At 30.0% G+C, this 21,934-nt stretch overlaps 1 protein-coding gene across 14 annotated transcripts in view; it reads right to left on the reverse strand.

The window, feature by feature from the left end:
- Positions 1 to 101: 101 nt before the first annotated feature.
- The window catches only part of LOC106785965 (inositol 1,4,5-trisphosphate receptor), a 30,655-nt gene continuing 8,822 nt past the window's right edge, over positions 102 to 21,934 (reverse strand). For 3 of the 14 annotated variants that reach the window (XM_014746854.1, XM_014746853.1, XM_014746852.1), the window contains 44 exons: positions 18,703 to 18,773; positions 18,454 to 18,569; positions 18,262 to 18,348; positions 17,078 to 17,711; positions 16,777 to 16,988; positions 16,367 to 16,693; positions 16,140 to 16,286; positions 15,743 to 16,044; positions 15,551 to 15,665; positions 15,286 to 15,461; positions 15,026 to 15,181; positions 14,785 to 14,935; positions 14,523 to 14,670; positions 14,161 to 14,187; positions 13,588 to 13,933; positions 13,349 to 13,514; positions 13,035 to 13,254; positions 12,402 to 12,943; positions 12,205 to 12,320; positions 11,977 to 12,112; positions 11,630 to 11,887; positions 9,992 to 10,069; positions 9,175 to 9,295; positions 8,958 to 9,100; positions 8,827 to 8,862; positions 8,309 to 8,496; positions 8,116 to 8,227; positions 7,626 to 7,730; positions 5,660 to 5,777; positions 5,201 to 5,433; positions 4,975 to 5,116; positions 4,607 to 4,893; positions 4,013 to 4,522; positions 3,783 to 3,932; positions 3,376 to 3,691; positions 3,104 to 3,276; positions 2,840 to 3,004; positions 2,571 to 2,751; positions 2,378 to 2,470; positions 2,136 to 2,293; positions 1,904 to 2,069; positions 1,678 to 1,838; positions 1,436 to 1,597; positions 102 to 1,365 (listed from right to left, as the gene is read on the reverse strand). In XM_014746854.1, the coding sequence (XP_014602340.1) occupies positions 1,291 to 1,365; positions 1,436 to 1,597; positions 1,678 to 1,838; positions 1,904 to 2,069; positions 2,136 to 2,293; positions 2,378 to 2,470; positions 2,571 to 2,751; positions 2,840 to 3,004; positions 3,104 to 3,276; positions 3,376 to 3,691; positions 3,783 to 3,932; positions 4,013 to 4,522; positions 4,607 to 4,893; positions 4,975 to 5,116; positions 5,201 to 5,433; positions 5,660 to 5,777; positions 7,626 to 7,730; positions 8,116 to 8,227; positions 8,309 to 8,496; positions 8,827 to 8,862; positions 8,958 to 9,100; positions 9,175 to 9,295; positions 9,992 to 10,069; positions 11,630 to 11,887; positions 11,977 to 12,112; positions 12,205 to 12,320; positions 12,402 to 12,943; positions 13,035 to 13,254; positions 13,349 to 13,514; positions 13,588 to 13,933; positions 14,161 to 14,187; positions 14,523 to 14,670; positions 14,785 to 14,935; positions 15,026 to 15,181; positions 15,286 to 15,461; positions 15,551 to 15,665; positions 15,743 to 16,044; positions 16,140 to 16,286; positions 16,367 to 16,693; positions 16,777 to 16,988; positions 17,078 to 17,711; positions 18,262 to 18,348; positions 18,454 to 18,569; positions 18,703 to 18,773 (8,326 nt within the window). In that variant the 3' untranslated portion in view covers positions 102 to 1,290. Of the gene's footprint in view, positions 1,366 to 1,435; positions 1,598 to 1,677; positions 1,839 to 1,903; positions 2,070 to 2,135; positions 2,294 to 2,377; positions 2,471 to 2,570; positions 2,752 to 2,839; positions 3,005 to 3,103; positions 3,277 to 3,375; positions 3,692 to 3,782; positions 3,933 to 4,012; positions 4,523 to 4,606; positions 4,894 to 4,974; positions 5,117 to 5,200; positions 5,434 to 5,659; positions 5,778 to 7,625; positions 7,731 to 8,115; positions 8,228 to 8,308; positions 8,497 to 8,826; positions 8,863 to 8,957; positions 9,101 to 9,174; positions 9,296 to 9,991; positions 10,070 to 10,887; positions 10,903 to 11,629; positions 11,888 to 11,976; positions 12,113 to 12,204; positions 12,321 to 12,401; positions 12,944 to 13,034; positions 13,255 to 13,348; positions 13,515 to 13,587; positions 13,934 to 14,160; positions 14,188 to 14,522; positions 14,671 to 14,784; positions 14,936 to 15,025; positions 15,182 to 15,285; positions 15,462 to 15,550; positions 15,666 to 15,742; positions 16,045 to 16,139; positions 16,287 to 16,366; positions 16,694 to 16,776; positions 16,989 to 17,077; positions 17,712 to 18,261; positions 18,349 to 18,453; positions 18,570 to 18,702; positions 18,774 to 21,934 lie in introns of all 14 variants that reach the window. The other 11 variants (XM_014746855.1, XM_014746863.1, XM_014746859.1 and 8 more) reach the window with 11 other exon arrangements.

The following is a 21,934-nucleotide window of genomic DNA, read 5'->3' on the forward strand; positions in this document are numbered from 1 at the left end:
ATATATGTGTTAATATTCTTAAAATTCTATATGTGTCATTCAGTTCTCTTGTATACATCTCTAAATTAAAGGATAAAATAATGTAAAAAATAGTCAACATTCCCAATAAAGCAACATATTCATCATATCTGATATCAACAGTTACGAAACCACAATGGGATATATTATGTGTAACATAGAGATAACAATTGTTTAACACTTGAATTTGTATAAATCTATAATATTCGATTTAATGGAAAGCATAACAAATTGTGCGCTAATACAATATTTCATGAAAATTTATTTGCACATCGCGCTCAGTAAAACACGCATCTCATATTTGCTTCTTACAAATATATAGATATAACTTTATACACGAACTATCGAGAGAGAAAAAACATATCTATAGAATTTATATATATACGCGATCAATAAATTTGACTATCATTAAAATAGACTCTTATAGTCCAATTATAAAATAATCTAATACGCTATAATAGTACGTGTGTGTTTAATTATATCATAAAATAAAAGTAAATAGATTATAACGATCGTTTAAAAAAAAAAAGTTTTCCACGAAATACTAAACTATATCTTCGATATAATATATAATAATATACTCCTCTTCTAAATGCAATAATAGTAAATCACATTTAATTAAACGCTAGAATTGAATAGACAGATCTCACATAAGTGATTATTATTATTATTTTGTTTAAACCACTATTAAAATGCTGTATTTAAGTCAATTAAGTTCCTTATATACTACTTGCACTCATATAACAAAGTAATACGATTAATCGCTAAATTATCATTTCCCTTCACTTAAGTCGAATGTACGAATTTTTCAAATTATTTTCACTATATTTATATCCACGAAACAAAATTGTATAAATATTTGAAGTAATGTAAATGCATGATTTATAATAGTACCAGAACATAAGATCTTTAATATGATATAAATTATAATAATAAATTGAGATGGTATGCCATATATTATCTATAATAATGAAGAAAAAAATCGGAGTGCGCATTATATCTAATATCTCTCATGTCATATCATTTCATTATGTAGATCACTTTCTTCAAAATTAGGAACAAAACCGTACGCATATTCCGAGATGCCTGCCTATCAATCTTTTTAATGTTCTTCTTCAATGTTGTCGAAAACATATAAACATGTATCCTTTTTAGAATATCAAGGTAAAATGCAGCTACGGCTAAGGGCACAGCAAATTCATAAAATTTCATTCAAATTTCTTACATATATATATTATTTTTGTTTAGATCCGTACCGCATTATCCGCACGTTTATAGATTATGTAAAAGCGGAGATGCAGAATTTAACAGACCCAAACGTTGTTTTTGCTTTCTCTGTTCCGTCATCTTATAAACAAAAAATTTCATTAAATGCATATAAAGATAGAAAAATATTGTCGTAAATAAAATGATTTACCTGATCACGTAATTCTGTGAGCTGCTGTGAAAGACACTTAACCAATAATTGAGTGGATTCTAATTGTGACTGTAAACTTCTCAATTCTACTTGTTCACCCTCGCCCTCATCTGCCGCCAATGATTTTGCTCTTAATCGTGGAAACCATTCGAGATTTCTGTCCTATATACGCGTATAAAATATTAGACAACAAAATTAAAAAACAATCACCGAGTACTTTAATAACTCGTTTAAATAATTACCTTCACCATTGCATAAACATACGACTCAGGACCTGTAAACTCTGTCGGATCTTTTACCTTTACTAAAACGATGAAATAAAGGTAATGCCACATATTGTGTTCGTGTTTAACGTGTTCCTCAAAAGATACAGTCTTATTATCGAAAGCTGATCTATTTAAACCTGTTAAGAACAAATTTATAAATAAATCTAACTTAAACATTTGTTAATTACATATATATACTAACCGCAAATGAAACAAGTATTCTTTAGAATTAATTCTTTTTGCTGTTTCTCTGATCTAAGATCAGCAAACGTATCGATGATAACACCAAAAATGAGATTCAAAACAATAATTATCACTATGAAGAAGAATAGTAAATCATATACGACTCTGGCAACAAACAACGGTTCCTGTAGTTGAAAAATATATTATTAGTAAAAAAATGTGGTTTTACAGAAAAGCAAAAGTGATCTTACCGTGCTTGATGGAGCTCTTAAAACATCGCCTATACCTCCGCCATTTCTTAAACCTTGATTTAACGTTGTAACGATGCACATAACTAATGAATCGCAAGCCCGTTCTTTTACTTCACCCCCAACATTAAACAAATCTTGATTATTTCCTTGTTCATTAACTATAATGATAATATCATATATTGAAAATAATTAAAAATCCATTAGAAATGATTTTCTAAATAATAAAGAAATAAATATCGAACCTTCGCGTAAAAATCGTGACATCGTTTCAGTTGATTCACACTTTTCATTATCATTAATTTTACAAGTATCAGTAGTTTTGTCATCTAACGTGGCTAAAAATTAAAATAAAATTATATATCTGTGATATAATAATGTTCTTTTTAATTTTAACATAATCGCGTGTACTTAAATTAATTGGAAAAATATACTTACGAATAATTTCTTCGTCCACGCTGACCAGAAAATCATCTTTGAAGAACATAAATCCGATGATAGAAAACATATAAACTAAAATCAAAGCCAACACAGCAGTCAATATAATAGATCTTCCGTTTCTCGTTACGGATCTTATTACATTGAGCAACGTTTCTTCTCGATACACCACATCAAAAAGCTGAAAAATCAAAATCAACCTTTTTAATGCTTAAAAAAGAGAAAACATATGGTTTATTTTTTTAAATTTTGTTTAAAAAAACACTTACTAAAACCGAATAGAAAAATGGATGCATCAAAAGTCCTAGTACACAAAATATTAAGTATGACGCGTGATACAATATTTCACCATTTGTCATTATTTGTTCTATACTTTTAGTTAAGGTCCCCTGATTTCCTATAATACTTATGAGATGAATAAGCTTTAAAACGATCTGGAAAAAAAATAGTATATATATACATATATATATAGGAAACAAACGATTCTATTGATATCCCAATGAAAATAAAATATAATATAATACGCTTCGTACCGTAACAAATCCAAGTAACCACAAAGTTGGTTCTGGTCCTATAGAAAATATTAATCGTAAAATTGTTGACGCAACTAATGTACGTATACCCGATTCTCGAGGTAATGTAATGACAATAACTGCTGATGAAAACATCACAGCCCAAATAAGAACTGACAAATGTGAACAAAGTTCTGTATAAACAGAAAAAAACAAAAAATAAAATTATATATTATGCATAATATCATTTTTTTTTTGTTTCAGTATTTTTTTCTTTTTCATGTAAAACTTACTTGGTACAGAATCTACAAACGGATAGAAGAAAGCTACAATAAGGTTTATAAGGACAGCACAGTTAAATAAAATATTACTCCACAATGACATGTAACTGCTCATCCAAAATAATACTGGCTGTCCTCTAAGTTTCTTCTGCCATTTCATTTCATTAAACATATCTTCCGTTCTTTCAAAGAAATCTGATACCTTAGAACCTTGATCGTCGCGTTCTGTAGTATTTAATACTCTAATTTTCGTATCAACGGTAATAAGTTCGCATATTTCTGGTATCGGAAAAACTATTTGTTCCAATGTTCTATCATGTCTGACAATCTAAAATCAAATATTTATTTTGTAATTCTATATGTAATATGAACATTAAGAAAAAGAAAAAAAAAACAAACAAATAAGAAATCGGGCTTACCTCAATTTGGGATGTATGCGATGCATAATATTGCAATGCTTTGTTTATTTTCGGATCTGCGTTGTTTTCTTCTGACGGCCTCAACATCGTTGCTAATTCTTTATTATGTTGAGCCAATTGATGGCATAAGATATAAATATTATGACCCACCTATGAGAAAAAGATCATTTTGTTAAAAAAATACACAAAAATAATAAAGAAATGATTTTGTTAATAGAATATCATGTTACTTCTTTAGGAGACACCCCATCCTCCCCGTTAGTTGATGAATCATCAATATCAGTAGCATCGTCCAATGATTCTTGATGAAATGCCCTACAGGCCACGTCCACCAATTGCTTCGGATTCATGTTGTATAATATTCTTTCAGCATTCTCGCTGTCGCCCCTACTTTCCATAATAGCTAATAACAATTTACTTGCATTATTTTTCAATTCCAATACCAAATCCATCCGAGTTTTACCCAATGGATTAATATCATTCAATATCAAAGCCGTTATAATATCAAGACCATTGGATTCGTGAATGGCAATGCAATTTTGATTGTCATGACAGGGTCCTTGACAATATTCCGTTAATGTCTCCAATGTTTGATTAATTAATGCAACATTATTTTCATTGATATATAATCCAAGTAAACCCAATCCACCAGTCGTCGAACCGCAAATACAATCAAGAAACATGAGTGTTTCGGATACCAAATTAAAATTCGTCTTGTTATTTTGATTCCGTAGAAAATTCTGAATATGAATTAAAATCTTATTAACGTTTGCGATAAAAGACAAACAAAAAAGAAATATTAAGTTTTTGGGATATAGATTTACCTGAAGATTTTGATTATGATTTTCGCATAATAATTGTAAAAATCGTAAAATTGGTTGCATCACTAATACTTTAACGCTAAGTTGAGTGTCGTCCTTTTCAACGCCAGGCGTAGGCTCAGCACGTGCTCTTTCTAATTTTTCACCTATCATTTCTTCCACCGCATTATTTGTTACATCTTCACCAGGTGCAATAGTACGCGTGTTTCCGCAGATTTGAACATTAGTCATTGCGGTTGAATTTAATTCATCTCGTAATTCATCGGTGCAAACTATACCATTAAGCTTACCTAAAAGTACGTAGTATTTGCAATCTGTGAAGAATACATTATAATATTTATAAAATATAGAAGAAAAATATATTCGACTACCTGCTGCACGTTTTCTTGATATCTTTTCTAATTCTTTACTTTGTTCCTTATCTTCATTAGTTTTTGCTGTTATATCGGATGTATTCACTGTTACAGTTGATTTTATTTCCTGTTGCGCATCTTTCATTTTATCATAAAAAACCTAACAAATAAATACAATCAAATTGAATAAACTATTACTACGTAATCTAATAAAACATTAATATATGAAAATATCAAATCGTACCTTGAAAAACGATTGACTTAAATCACCACCCATTAATTTATTGAATACACTTTTTTGTATAATCGGATTGCCACCCTCCAATAACGCAATTCCTAATTCTACAACTTCTACAAATATACTAGGAGAGTGTACACTTTTAATAACCAATTCCACGACCAAGTCTGATGCACCTTCTCTGTCTAAATGACTTTGAACTTCGTGCAAAGTCCTCCCGGCACGGCTTAGCAATTTGGCTACATTTATACAAATCGACGATACATTAGTAAAAATTAGAAATATATGTTTATAATAAATATTAGGGTGAACCAAAACTTCACGCATTTATTGTGTTATAAATTGTGTTATAAACTGCATAATGGATTGTTTTTTTTTTAAATTTACTTTGGAAATATTAATTAAAAACGTACGAACTTTTGGTTCATCCTAATATTTAAAAAAAAAAAAACTTAATTTTGTCACCTCCTGGTCCGTGAGTTACAGCCATTGTACAAGATACTCCAATTTCAACATTTTCAGGCTTTTGAATAAAACTCTTACCGAAGTAACGCGTCAGAAGACTGTGTCTTAATGCATCACCCTGTAGAAAAAGGATAGAAATTTATAACAATACGAATAAGTATAATTATTTTACGATGATGTACCAATACAATTGCACTACGTTATTAAAACTCGATCTCAAAAAATGTAACATGTATTCTCAATAAATGTTGTACGGTGTGTGTATTTACATTCACAGTGCATTGAATAAGGAAAAATATATGTGTGTGCCATTAATAAAAAATGCCTGTATACAAGATGTATTTATTTCCATTCATATATCGGATGCAATATGGAAAAAGAGATAAAAACCTTGCGTTTCGTTGTTAATAATTATTGCATGAATAATAAAATACAGAATAATTCCGAATTTGTGTTTTTAATACCTTTTATCAACTAGACGAAGAAACAAAACAAAATATAACAATTATATAAGTTCTTTACAATTAAAGGAATGCATTAAAAGAATATTATTAAAAAATAAATATTCTTTTTTTTCTTTTTTCATTACAATTGGTATCACTAGAAAATGCAATAATTTACACATTACTGTTTATATACACTTTTTTTTAAACATAATGTCCATACTTCTAATTAGGCATGATGCAGACCACTTATATAGACTGTGTACAATTATAAAAAAATTATTAATAAATATTATATTAAATTTATAATTTTACAAATAAAACATCATTCTATAAAACAAAATGACGTAAAAAAGAGATTAATAATTTGAAATATGGAAAAATTATTGAAAATAGTTCTAATAAGTGGTTTATCTAATATAACAATATAATACTTTTCGTGTGACAATCATTTTTCATAGTAATCATTTGAACATTAATATTTCGAGAAAAAACTGGATGTCTACTTCTGTATTGGTACATCAAATTCAATCCATACATATTTACACATCTATATCTAACTATGTTTAATATGCATATACACACATTGTATATACATATACATCCGTGTATAAATTAAATTTTTTAAAAGTACTGTAATAGACAAAATATTATGTTGAGAGGAACACTACATATATATTTTAAATATTAAAAACTGACAGAGCATGTGTGTGTATATATATGTATGTACTTTTTCAAGAAAGCATAAAAGGAAAACAACAAATGAAATAATACATGTTTTGCGTTACAAATTAACCCTTTCGTGTGTATGTGCTTATTTGTGTTTGCGTATTGGAAATAATTAATAATAAATAATTTTAGACCTTGTGCCATTAAATTTTTCTCTCGTGCAATAAATAATTTCAAAAATTAAAAAACTCGATACAAAGGGTGAATTTGATTTGCAAATGCTTTAATATTATCTGCAAAATAGTTCATTTGAAATGCGAAAAGGTGAATATGATCTACAAAAATATTAATTACAAATACCAGAACCTGTGTATGCTAAATATACACAGTGATCACTATGTTACGATTATTTCTATTTGAAATTGTCTTTCAATGAATATATACTTAAATGAATCTGTGCAAACGTTAATGTAATTATTATATAGTGTGATTAAAATATTAATCGTAATAGCAGCATATAATATAAAAGGAAACATGCAAAATAAAATCGAGCACGTGCCGAAAAGATTCTACACAACGTACATTATTATTTATATTATCAGCTCGAATAATTTATAAAAATTTAATTCTACTTTATGGAAATAATTGAAATTCTTGCCAAATAAATAAAAGCATTCATTAATAAAAATGATGCTTCTTAATAAATCTAAATATGCATTAATAACTAGTTTATCTATATAATTATTCAATGCGTGTTTTTTGTATACACAGTAGGTATATAAAAATCAACGATTATATTGATTTATATACGTTGTGCCCTTAAAATACCGTTTTCAATCTACATTTATTTTTACCCGCTCTTGTTGAGTCATTTGACGATCACATTGATCATTGGAATCTGTTCCGAGAGGAGATTCGGTCTTCTTTTCTGAATCTGCATGTTCCAAAACATCTTCATTCTTCGTTTGCAGCGTGAAAACATCTTTACCTACATATCTAATCTACGAGATATACTCACCCAAGGATTTCTAACAGTTTGTATCGCATATTCAAGAAAGCTTATTAAAGCTTATTAAATTTCTTGTTTTCTTTTTTTTTATTCTCGCGTTATTATAGCAAATAAAAAATATCTACTTGTGTATTGGTCATCTAGAGTGCAGTGAATAATTGGACATTCAGTTCTCTGTAAAACTTGAGTGCAATTTTATAATAATATAACGCTTTTCAATATTTATTCGTTATACTGAATATCCAATTTCTTAATGTTATGAGTTAAATTATTCCTTATATTTAAATGATTTCTATAACTCGAATTTCGTGCAAATAAAAATTTACGAGACTTACTTTTTCCCCGTATTCAGGATCAATCGCCATCATTTCTCGAAGTGTTTTTAATACCTTTATACATAATTTTTCTTCTTTCTCTTCTAATAATTTTTCGGTATGCTTAATCAATCTAAAATATAAATAGGACTAAATTTATATTGTATTTTATCATCGGAAATTTTGAATATAGCGATACTTCAAAAATAATTACCTCCTGATAAATCCACCATTTCCACATCGTTTCCTAGCTTCGGTTGCTGCCGGAAATAAAAGCTCCGGTCGATAGAGGATGTCAACCAACAGGGACAATTCTGACTGCACCAATGGTTTAAGTTGTTCTTCTAATAAACATACTATGTCTTGCAGACCTTCTATAATACTACGATCCAGACGCATCAACTAGGAATAACAAATAAAAATATATATCATTAAATAATTAAACCATAAACCAAACATTACTTTCGTTACGACTTTTCTATAAATATATTCGTATTTTAATGCAACTAAAGTCATTTCATTACTTTTTTTTTTAGAACAAATAATACTTCGTACGAATAACTATTACTAATGTACGTCTCATATTTTTGTACAAGCGATCTATATAATACACGGTATTGCTATAGTATATATTTTATTAATTTTTTTTTTTAAATTAATTTACTATCAATATATATGTACACAAGTATCTAATGACTCAAACTAACGTTAAGAGTTCTGAACAACTTTTACCTCTTCTTTAGAGCTGTCCATCAAAACCATATCATTCTACATATTTAAGGAAATTTATTATAACATCATGAATATATAATATAATATATTTAAATAGATATTTGTAATAATGAAAAAATAATCATTATTACCTGACTTTGAGTACGCTCTATTTTCGGTTGTTTAGATGCTTGGAGCCATTTACTTGTTTGCCTACTAAGCATCGCCGCTTTATTAAACATAGAAGCAACTTGACTTTCCAAATCAGTAGGAATGGCAATACCTCGTCCCTTAGCTAAAAATGTTTAACATTATTTTGAAGCTTATATTAAATAATCATTGAAATATTAGATTAATTCAACAACTTACCAACTTCGGATAAAGTTCTTATACAATTTTCTACATTGAATCTTTGTCCTGCATTCAACCACATACATTGCGATACTTTAAACGCCGCATGAAGTAGTTGAACAAATATAGGCTGTCGAGTCTAATTAATAAATAAAAAGGAATATTAATTAAATGTTATATGCAAACGATTATTACCACAAAATATTGATATATTAATAACGGACAAAATTAAATCAAAATTCAATCGTTACGATCACGTGAGTGCTTCCTATTGTACTAGTGTGTGTTATTTGTTTTTTTTTTTTTTTTAAGTACGAACTGTAATTACAGCTTACGTATATAATTTTATAGAATTTTTAATGAAAATATTAAATATAATTATTTTATTAGTACACCGAAACTTTTTGTTGTATGCACAAAATATGTACATCCATGTATTTATTTACATGTTACATTGTATACCCATATTAAAATCCATGCTGCCAATTACGAACAATTATTTGACAATGTTACTAATTATAAAAACGAACTGCATATTTGTAGAAATTATTTGATAAATATTATCAGAATATCAAGGCTAATATATTACAATTTTTATTATCAAAAATAATCTTACACCCTTGAATTAATTTTTGTCATTTCTTGTTAGTTATGAAAATACATAAATATATTAAAAATTAATGTTCTCCGTGTGATATTTACCCTTACATTTGCTATTAATATCTTCCGTTAAAAAAAGAAATATCCTGTTGGTATATTACATAGGTGGATGTGAGTGTATTTGTACAATTCTTGTGTTCTTAGGCCAAGACAGCACTCTACTATTAATACTCACATAACTTGCAACATTATTGTCAATATTCCGGTCACATTCCTTGATGCTCCAATAAAGTCTAGCCTCGTGCAGTTGTTTCTATTAGTAAATCAACCCACCACCATTACAGACCCAGCACATAGACGAAACCCATGTTGTTGATTCAAGAAGGCCAGGTATTGCATGCCAAAAACACAGAACATGCCGCTGGTGCAATCAATAATGACCAAGCACATATCAAATAATATTAATGATTTTATCGTATATTATATCAGTCTATTGATGTATTTTATGTTACATAAAATGGATGATAGTAATGTGAACTTAATGATATATTTCTACGTATACCTAGAAGTTCGTAATATAATTTACATATTATGTAATTATTCCAAATTATATGTAAATCTGATACAGAACAATGATCAAATCATAATAATAATAATGGAAAAATGGAAAAATGAAAAAATTAACAATAATAGGAAATGAAAAATAATTCGAGAAAATAAATGATTATAAATTAAATAACATTTTCAATGTGTCTATGATATGTACTTGGTTGATGAATGAATGGTTAGTGTAAGTAACATGCAAAGCATAGATTATAATATAATGTGAATATGTATATTTATTTTTTATGACTAATTTAAAATGCATTTTGTTTTTTTAATGAATCTATATCTTCTCTAACTTGTTCTATCATCCTTTTTTTTCTTATTCCTGAAAATAAAAATTACCTAACAATATTAAATATAAATACATTTGCATTATTCTATTATTATTCTTGACATCGGCTAAATTTACAATTCATTTATTTTGATCTATTTGATATTAATACCTAATTAAAACAATACTAGCAATCTAATTCAAGTTCAGCTTCTAAATTTCTAATTCATTGTGATATTCATTGCTACAATTACCTCTTTTTCGAAGAACTTCAGTCATATAATGAAACATAAAATAAAAACGTGATATGATATACAACATTCTTGAAACTACTGTAACAGAATGAAACTGCTGGAATACTAATTCTATAAAGTATAACACTGATAAAATTCGTAATAATATAATTCATCTCTAATATTTTATAACGACTTCGATGTATCATACTTGGTTTATTGTTAACCAAATTCAATTAGTATCAAATATCTTGAGTTGTCATAAGCACATGCATTTACATAGTTCATTAGATATCCAGAAAGTTACTTTGTTCACGCGAAGATGACTAAATTTCAAAGCCATTCTTGCTGTTTAGTATTTTAATTGATATAATTAAAAGAAAAACATAGGGAAACGTTTACATTAAGAAATTAATTATAACAATATAAGTAAAATGTGCCATTATTTTGAAGAAATATTGTTGGTGCTTTATATATATATATATTGATTTAAACGGAACGAATTTATACAAAAAAAAAAAAATAATAAATTACTCACAAAAATTTCCAATATGATTTAAACATGAAATAATTGACATATTAGTGTATAAAACAGATTGTAAAAATATTTAAAAATAGGCACCAAAAATTTTACTTTACAATATATACGAAAAAATTATTAAAAAATATATAACCGAATAAACAATGAAAATATATACGAAGTAACAAATAAAATATAATAAGAAATATGTTGATTTTACTATAAAAGATAAAAATACAGTACCTGGACAGTTGTACTCTGATCAGAAAATGGACTGCTAAAGAATGTAGTGATGATATTCATTAAACAACTCGTCACATAATTCTCCAAAGCATTATCTGTATTTTGTTGATCAGTTTTAGATGTTGCAATCAAGTTCATGTCTACAATGAAGGACTTTTCAAATAAGGACCACATATGATTGGATGTATAAATTTCTTTCATCTCTACTTCAGTATCAATGTAACAATGGTTAAGAAAATTGATGTAAGCTTCCTTCACCTATCGAAATATATATATTAATAATATATTATAATAAAAAAGAAAAGTAATTATACATAATAAATATATCGATATATTATTGTTATTACCTCAGGTATACAATCTGGATGCGATACCATTGCAGCAATATCATCTAAGGGTAAAAGACTATGACATTTAATCTCGGTATTAACATTTTTACCCATGGTACAACAAGCTAATAATTTCACCAATTCAACGTGATATCTAAAATGAAATAATACAAATTTCATTAAACACGTTATTTTACTTTACATTTAGAAATTAATTATAAATAAAGAGTAAGTTTTAATAATTACTTGAGTGGACTACTTTCGTCCATTCTGTGTCTTTCCGAACGCATCATTTCTACGAATTGATTAAACGAAGCTCTGTCGTTATAAAAAACTAAAACATCTTCTCCTGCTTGAACAAGCTAAAAAAAAAAAAAAATAAAATCGTTACGATAGGATGACAAGATTTTTGGACGCTTTGAAATAAATAATTTGTCATTCACCTCTTGCATCACCATTTCTTGACATTTTCTGATAAACTGGTTTTCGGCTTTCACGATAGTTTGAAGGAATCTTAAATATTGCACGTGTTTACCGTGTGTTTCTATGCAATGAACAAAGTGCTGAATAACCTTTACATTAACTTCATTGCAAAGTGTCGAATTGTCTTGAAATATACTACATACTGTTTGAGCTTCTCTAATACCAGGATTTAAAAATAAATCTAATTGTTTATGTAATAGAACTTGATTTTGTTGATTGCCCAGACAAAAGTTTTGTAGAAAATCATGAGCCAAACGCATCAGCTCATTCATTCTAACATCTTCTTTATCATCGTAAGGAACTTGCAATAAATCTAAGACAACAGTATGGACTCCAACGTTACGCAAAAGTCTTTGCTCGTGTTTGCGCGGTTTTACTTGTCCACCCGGTATTGTTTGGATGCAGAGCTTGTTCATTCGTATTAATATTTGTTGTATTTTTTTATATTCCTCGGTTTGATCCAAACTTAAAGGTGGACCAATATCTAAATCAATCGCAGATCCTGTAACAAAGCGTATCATCAATTTAAATTTAATACTGAAACCTATATAACGCGTGATTTTAACTTAAAAAGAATATTTCTCGACAGAAACCTTTTTTATCCGACGTTGACAACTGCGGTGGTGCTTTACGAGGCGTTGAAGAATCCTCTTCGTCTTCTTTGCTTTTTTTCTTTTTGTTTCCGTGCTCTTCGGTAGCTTTCGACTTGTAAACCCAAAGTTCTGATTTTTCCACCGATTGACGTAAAACATCTAAATCTGCTTTGATTTGCTTATACGATTCAACGTCACTATCTGAGACTAAAAGTTGAACCTGGTGAAATTGAAAGCACCGATTTTATACACCGATTTTCATTTATTTAAAATTTATTTATAAATTATTTTTTACTTAAATTGAAATATCAAACCTGTTTAAAAGCTTGCAGTACTTCTTGCCTTTGACTAAAATGTCTAAATAATAAATGCAATGCTCCAGAAACTAAAGGTGGATAATCGTGCATTGCCAGGTGAAGTAAAACACGTAAAAATGTTCTACCACCTAGACCATCCAAATCCAATGCCGCACATTCTTCGCTAAATAACATATTTTATCGTAGTCATTATTATATTTATTTAATCGTATAATCAAAAAATATTATTGAATTACCTGCTACCAAAGATTCCTTCCGCTTGCGTTCCAATTGATTCCAAATCGATAGTTTTTTGACAAAGTTGACTCAGGTCTTGACCTGAAGCTTTTTCAGTCTCATCGAATTCTTGTTTGAAAATGCTTAGCAAACAAGAAATTCTATAATCCAATCTAACGTCGAGGATAAATTGAAGGATTTCAATTATTTTTAATTTAGTGTCCATCACCAAAGGATATTCTTTTTTCGAAGTAGTCTTTGGCCTTGGAGATGTACTTCCAGCCAATACTTGTCCAGCTGGTCCTAAAGTTAAACTCGTCATCACAGCACCCATATCGCCAATACATCGGAGAACTCCTCCTTCAGCTATTAAAATACACAATAACGTTATTTAATGCTTAGCACGTTTGTTATATAAATTACTGATTAATTCATTTTATTTGATTTTAGAGTAAACACGATTAACACATTACAAATAATAATAAAATACGTATAAACATAATGGCCGAATATATCAACGAACTATGTGTCATCTACTAATAAACATATGTACATATTAATTATTATTTTAATAGGACCTAATAGAATATTACCTGCCTCTTCAGAATCCATAGACTCAGCTAAGAAATATCCAGAAAATCAGGTAGTTAGTTACATATATTATTGGACATTACACAAACAATAGGAAAATTAAAAGGAAACTATATACAATTGTATTCTATTAAATAGATTTTTTGAAATATTAATTATCGATAAAAGTCTGTCGTGAAATTCCATTTAAATCACAAAACTTACAATCATGCAAATAATATAAAAAACACTACGAAATAATGTAGGAGTAATAATAATGATTGATCCAAATTATCAAATAGAAATGCTAGTCTCATATAAATTGTACACTAACTTATATACATTACAAAAAATAATATAATTTATAATATATAATTAAACTTACAATCAATTTCCCCGGTTGGTATTTTCCCATCAATGGAATCATTTTCAGAAACACAGTCCAAGATACTTAACAACGTTTTAGTTAATCTCAACAAATCGTTAAAACTATAAAATCCAAAATAAATTAAATCGCGTGCTAATTTAACCACCTGCAAAAGAAAGACACTTAATTCATTACACGCGTATTAATAATATATTCAATAATTTGTTTTATTTTGTAGAAAATTGTGTGGTATTACGAATTGAATTGAATTAATTAATACCTCAAACGTAAGCTTATTTTGTTCCTGATCTGGAAAAGACCACATCTTTGCGACAACATTGCAGAGATAATCTTCCACAAACTTTATAGTCGAACTAAATTTAACGCGAACAGCTTCTTTATTTTCGTCAGGCATTTTATTTGTATCGTAACTGAAATATTTTACAATTAATGGGTAAAAAAAGAAACGTGAGATAAAATTCAAACAAATGTGATATCTTTTTTAATTTGTTATCACGTACTCATTAATGCTCATTTTTAATGGAATTTCGGACCAAAGACGTGCATATTTGACTGGTGTCACTTGTTCTTGCGGATCTCGATCCACGTGAAGGTGTAACATAAGTCGGCAGAACGAAGCCCGTAATTCGTATGGTACGGTTTCATCTTCCATACATCTAAAAACAGAAAAAAACAAGTTTCACGAATATGAATTTATAATTCTACGTGATTTTATTAAATAATTATAATAAGAAAGAGAGATATGCGAATATGAACCTACTTAAGTATGAGATCTATGTCCAAGTGTGGTGACAAATTGTTAAGTGCTAAATATTGTCTGTTAAGACACATGTTGCTAAACAAGTTTAATTGATGTCTGTAATAATCCAAAATTGCTGGAGCCAATAAATTTCCCATCTTTGCATTTTTCGACAACTCGCATAAAGACTTTGATTTCTGTAATTGAAATGAATATATGTATGTTACTTTTATATATATATATGTATAAAGTATATATATTACAGATCGAATAACACGCTACCAACCGTTGCATTGTTCCAGAAAAGATAAACTTCATCTTTTTCTTTAACGATTATTTGCGATTCGTCATTATCTTGCTTTTGATCAACCAATTTAATTTCGGTTTTAACTTTCATCATCCTATATAAAAATTCAATTGAAAGTATGTTTTATCACTAAAATAGTATCATAAACGTATCACATAAATAATTTCTTGCCTGGTCTCTAGCAGAATATCCTTATTTTTTTCACTTAATACACTTTTACATATCAATTCCTGAGTTACGGCTATTGCTTTCTTATTGGAAATACATAAATCTGATAAATAATCTAAAAATCTAGATTCCCATGTGTGCATATTTTTTCTTACAAGACCTACGAACGTCTCGATCTCAGCAGCAGTAATATGTTTCTCTAATAATTTACGATTATTGTGTAAAAGTGCTGTAATCGTATCCTCCGCTAAAATATCGTATCCAATTTGTTTTTGCATAAAAGCAAAATGTTTGGCAATATATTCCTACGATCAAAAGGGATAATCAAAAGTTTTAGAAAAGTATTATAAATATAGGAAAAAGGAAATAAAGAAATGTTCAAATTTATTTTCCCAATTACCTGATTTTTTCTATAATCTTGTTGCGACAGTCTAAGTATACGATAACATAATCGAAACATATATTTGTACGGTGCATGTCTTGGATCGTTAAGTTCTTCTATTCTAAGAAATGGTCCCTCACCCTCGGCCGACTCTAAAAACGGTGCCTGAAATTCTTATTTCTTAGCGCCATACAGCCATACGCGCAAAAAACATTTGATTAAATACAATGATAATATTACAATACCTGAAGTATCTTAAATAATTGACCCAAAATATATTGTTCCCGGAGTAACTTTTGTCGGTCCCTGACAGCATTCGTTACGATTAATTCCAACGCCTCGGATTTATTTTGTTCATTTTCTAATCCCGCAATAAAGTAAACTATGTCTTGCAATAAACTAGTTACGGCCCTCCGCTCATTGTGGGAAATTGTACCCTTCTCCAATTTACAGTTTATAGATGCCAAAACTTTGCAGGCATCGTTTGCAAAATCTAAATCTCGTACCTCAACTGGCGATACAGATCTCAGTGCGAAAGCCTCCTTGTCTTCTTTGTTCAACGCACAACCCACCTTGAAGATATAAGGAACGTTAGAACACACTTATAAATATTAAGTAAAAAATGATTGATTATATATATGCGATGCGCCGATACCTTTGACATTACGGGTTTTTCGTCATCTTTGTCGATCGGTACGCTAGTCGAGTGAACCCACGTATTTGTACATATATGGTGTAACCTAACGAAGGAAGATTGAGGTACTAAACTATCGCCCCTCGTTAATGTTGTCGGATCTAATTCGAATAAAGAACTAATCTCGTTGCTGTGCGGTACTGAGACCAGTCTATAAATTTTCCCAACAGGATCTATTGGGAAAGAACATGATGAATAATATCTTATAGAATATTTAGTTGATTTTCTTCATTCAATGCATATGTCACCGTCTGTCTCTTACCAGGCTTGCTATTATTAGTTTCATAAAGCTCGTCCGAGTCTACCTCAGCTGCAAGATATTGACCCGTCGCCAAATGCTTAAATCTGAATAAAGAATTCCAGTGTCCTGCTCCACCCCTGCAAGGATCGTGTTGCACGACTTCCACTTCCCATAACGCTTTGCTACTAGTAGCAGCGGTCGCACTCGTCCTGCCAGTGGTCCTTAGAAAAACGTGTTGCTTCTTTTTATATTCGTCCATTGTTAAAAATTTTTCTTGCTCGGCGTGAAACAATCTGACGACATCACCGCCCTTGAGTATCTCTTCTTGATTCTCCCTGTGCTCCATGAACAGAGTAACTTTCCAAGACGTCGATGAATTAACGACGTTCACTTCTTTGCATCCAGGATTATCGCTAAGCTCGTAATTGGCTGCTACGTGTAATCCTTGCCGACCTGCATTCACTGGTTCCAGTATCACCTTGTCGCCAACTACCACGCTGTCACCGTCGCTTCGCAATTTATAAAATGGCATTATATAAAGCCAAGAACCCTCGTTTCCATTCGCATCGAGATAAACCCTCATTGCGTTTTTCTCAAGTAGCGCCGGCAATCTCTTGTTAACCGTTAAAAATTTATTCGACTTCAAATGTAACAGCTGCAACAACAAAATATCAAATTTTACCGAACATTCGACGTTCAATCGATATTTCCCTTTGGAAGGGAAAATTAGACAAATTTTCTTAGCACACATATGAGGAAGGTTGACTCGCGATAGTGACGTTACATTTCCATCAGATGAAATTTAATAAAATCTCCTCAATGCATTTGAGAGTACCCTCCTTGCTTTATCGTACAATGCTAATTAAATTAATTTGCTAATGGTATCTGCGGTCTTCACCGTCCGAACCAGAGACGAGAATTATTGTACTCATCGAATGATAAGTAAAAGAGAGATATATTGTGTAGGATCAAGTATGGAGAGATAGCGAAAAAAAGTTGATTATAGATTTTGTTAATGAGTATATTGCCACGCGCCAATCACACACACACACACACACATTCATATTCATCCTAAATAAAACGAATCGCTGCACCGCACGTGCCATTGCTTATCGGCTGCGGCCCGACAAAAGGAGAGTTTTATGTTTCATCTCCATATATTGTTTTGAAGGGAACAAAATATTTCAAGAATATAACATTTTTACCTGAACTACGTTGCCATAGGAAACGATGGAACCCAACAATTTCTTATTCTCGGTATCATTTTGCTTTTTTTCGATTTCTGCTGCATGCTGAAAATCAATAATGAAAGTGTCACACGTTATTTTTTACATTTTTCTTGTTTTTGTGTCACAGGATTAATATTCAAACAAATATATAAACAACACGCGACTCACGTGAAGTCTTTTTAATAATCCAGCGTCTGTACCCGAGCTGCCACTTTGTTTTGCCGCTTTCCAAAATTGTTTTTGAGCGGAGTAACGATTCATAGGACATATTTTGAAAAGGCAGTCTAAAATATAAAAAAATACACATAGAAAATATTCATTGAAATTAATACGTGCCGTCGTTATTTTCTATGAAAAAAAAAATAAAAAATATGGAATAATTTCTTTTTTCTTTTTTCTTTTTTCGGAATAAATCACCTCTGAATTTTTTCGGTGGATTCGTCAAATCTCCGGCTTCGGGACATACCACGCATCTGTCGTCTACTAATCTGAAATACAAACAAATGAATAGAACAACGTTGATATATACGATAGAGGATTAATAGAAATCGCTCTTAAAATATCATAAGATGTCAAAGTAAAATTGTCGTTGGATAAAGTCTGGTCCAGATGGAATGAAACCATCCTGTGGATCAATATTTGGAAAGGCACATCTCTCTCTACTCCCCGGGCTTTAAAGCTACGCGAGAAATGATAAGAACTTATGTACCTATCTGTCGTATAAACGCGAGATAGAAATTATTCGCATAAATAAAATAAATATGCAAAATTATTTTTTGTTATTTAGCAATATCGATCGAAACGTTTTATTAGTCCGAAAAGAAACAAGACAATTCTATTTTCTATAATGTGACATTAATAAAACGTGATTACAAGTCGTACGTTGAATTATTACATAATAATTAATAAATAATATACACAATATTTTCCAATGGGCGATCATTTAGGATAGCTGAATGTAGTTATAAACGGGTAGATCTATTAATCAAACCAAGGTGTAAATTGAATCGTCACTTTGTCGCTGTTGGACTACGATACCGCAAACATCGAGGTAATAAACCAATTAACGCGCTTACGCGTCGTCTACGTTAAACCCGAAATGACACTAAAATAAAACAAATTTAAATAAGAACTTTTATGAATAGGGGGGGGGAAGGTGTGAAGAGGAAGGGGGAGGGGTAAATAAATTATATATTAAAATCCAGCCGCACATTTTCTTCTTCCCTTTAATTTAAATCGATTTTTTTTTATTTAACGCTGCATTAGACACCTCGGTGTCCGAGAATATACGCAGTAAAACAAGATATATATATATATATATATATATATATATGTATGGTATTTTCTTGGAACACAATAACCATCCGTAAACATATTGTTTGTTGACGCTCGACGAGAGAATATAAGCTTCACCTGGTTTACTAACAAGATTGCGTTTAGGCTTCTCACTCTATACCTAACTCCTTTTCCAAAGGTTGAATCTGTATATGATGACGTTTCCAATATAATATAAACCCAATGACTATTTATTGCAATGCGCTTTTCACATTATTTTCTATATTCCCCCAGAAAAAAGGAAGGAAGGAAAAGAAGAAAAAATGATGCTTGATAAAAATTCTATTTATATCGCATATCCAATCTCCGTAAATTAATACGATGGATTTACAATTTTTAACGCTTTAATAAATGCCAACGGGAGATGGAAAGAAAGAAAAAGAGAAGGAAAAAATCAATCCCGAAAAAGTAGCACATTTATTTTAACAATAAAACCTTAAATAAAAGCAACGAATAATATTATTAATAATTACACGCGTCCGCGAAACGTTTCAATTATATCTAAATAATGATACGATATATAAAATATGATATAGTAAGTATTTAAAAATATATACGCGTGTATCAGAGAGAGAAACTTCCTCTTCCGGTTGTACAAGTGGACGAATGGTTCAGATATATTCTATCAAAAAAAATAAACCAAAAAAAATAATTAATAGGTCGTCAATTTTATATAATAGAATAAGTCGATGGTTTTGCTATATTGGTTATTTTTTTTTTTCCTTTTTATTTATTTTTCCATCGCAAAAATATGTAAATACAATGAAATAACGCGAAACGACATTGCATAGTGGGAAAGAAAGAGAGAGAGAGAGAGAGTGAGAGAGATAAGAGAAGATCGGATATCGAAGTAAAAGGGCGACGTGAGGAAAAACCGATATATTGTTATTTCTGGCAACGTGTCGTATTAGATAGGTATGACGAGGATGTAACTACATATTTATACATAGGTATATAGATAAATATACATGGATAGAATATATGTAAGAACAGGCTGATGCTGGTGCGATTACCGAGGATTATCATCGGCGATGTTGTGCCTGGTGTTAAGGCACCGGAAATAGAGCGGAAGACGAACTCTTGCGAAAATAAAACCGCAAATGAATCCCTTCGTTAATGACGACGGAACATCCGAGACCAACGCGAATAATTTTATTTCAAAAATGGTCTATATTTCATATTTCAAAATAATATTTCAATAAATTTGGACAAAAATGAATAAATAAATATTTAGATGCAGGGCAAAAACACACGGGATTTATTGATTTGATTTCTTTTTGAATGATCGTATTCCAGCGTTACGATATTGAACAAATAAAACACGGAAAATGAGTGTTTTTGATTCATACAAGATAATATCTAATTACCAGTGTAGTCACATATATAGGTGATGGAGATATTGGAATATCTGACAATCTCCAATTTCGAGCGTAACCTAGTATTCTCCTGCTGACATTAATTATGTCCTATTCAGCTGTACCAAAATTAGTGCGCGCCGAACTTACATATTGCTATTGACAACTTACAAGTAATAATCGTATGATATATATATATGCAATCATGGATGAAAGTCCAACCGTCGTAATTAAACGGAATGAAAAGACGCCTTGTTCGATATTTAATCATTTACAATGAATTTATTTACAATAAACTCATTTATTCGAATACAATAGAACAATTTGATATTTTTCTACTTTACTCGCAAAAGATATAAGTTTTAGTTGTACTTTCAACTATTTGATAAAAAATATACTTCATTCCGAGCTTGCAAAATTCTTTATGTTTCACTCAAAGATAAAAGCAAATTTCATAAGTATTATAAATATATAACTAGAAAAGGAAAATGTTGATTGTATCATATGAACGACCCATTGAACAAACGAGATTTGCGATCCGATCGCTAAGATCTTATTTAAGAACCCATTCATGCCGATGAATGCTACCGAAGTGAGCACAGTGTACCTGACCTATTTTCTTAAAGCACCTATACATATATCCTCATAAACGAACCATTCGCAAATAATCCCTGAGAAAAGTGTTCGCGCGACAATAAAAACGAACGTTGTATCCCAATTACAATTTTCTTCCACTTTCTCAACAAACAATTCATGTTTAAATGTAACATTTTAGTTGATGTAACAAATGTGATATAATAATCTCTAAGGATCGATAGAAAAGAAAAATATTTAGACTAGGACAAAATCTATATAGCTCACATTATTCTCCTGATATTTTCCTTCAACTTAAAGTATTCTCGTTAATACTTTGTAATCGAGCTTAGTATGGGAACAAGTTGATTACAAAGAGATCGCTT

This window comes from Polistes canadensis, unplaced genomic scaffold, assembly GCF_001313835.1.
Source record: "Polistes canadensis isolate GaletaPanama2010 unplaced genomic scaffold, ASM131383v1 scaffold_60, whole genome shotgun sequence".
In the NCBI taxonomy this organism is placed as follows: Eukaryota; Metazoa; Arthropoda; class Insecta; order Hymenoptera; family Vespidae; genus Polistes; species Polistes canadensis.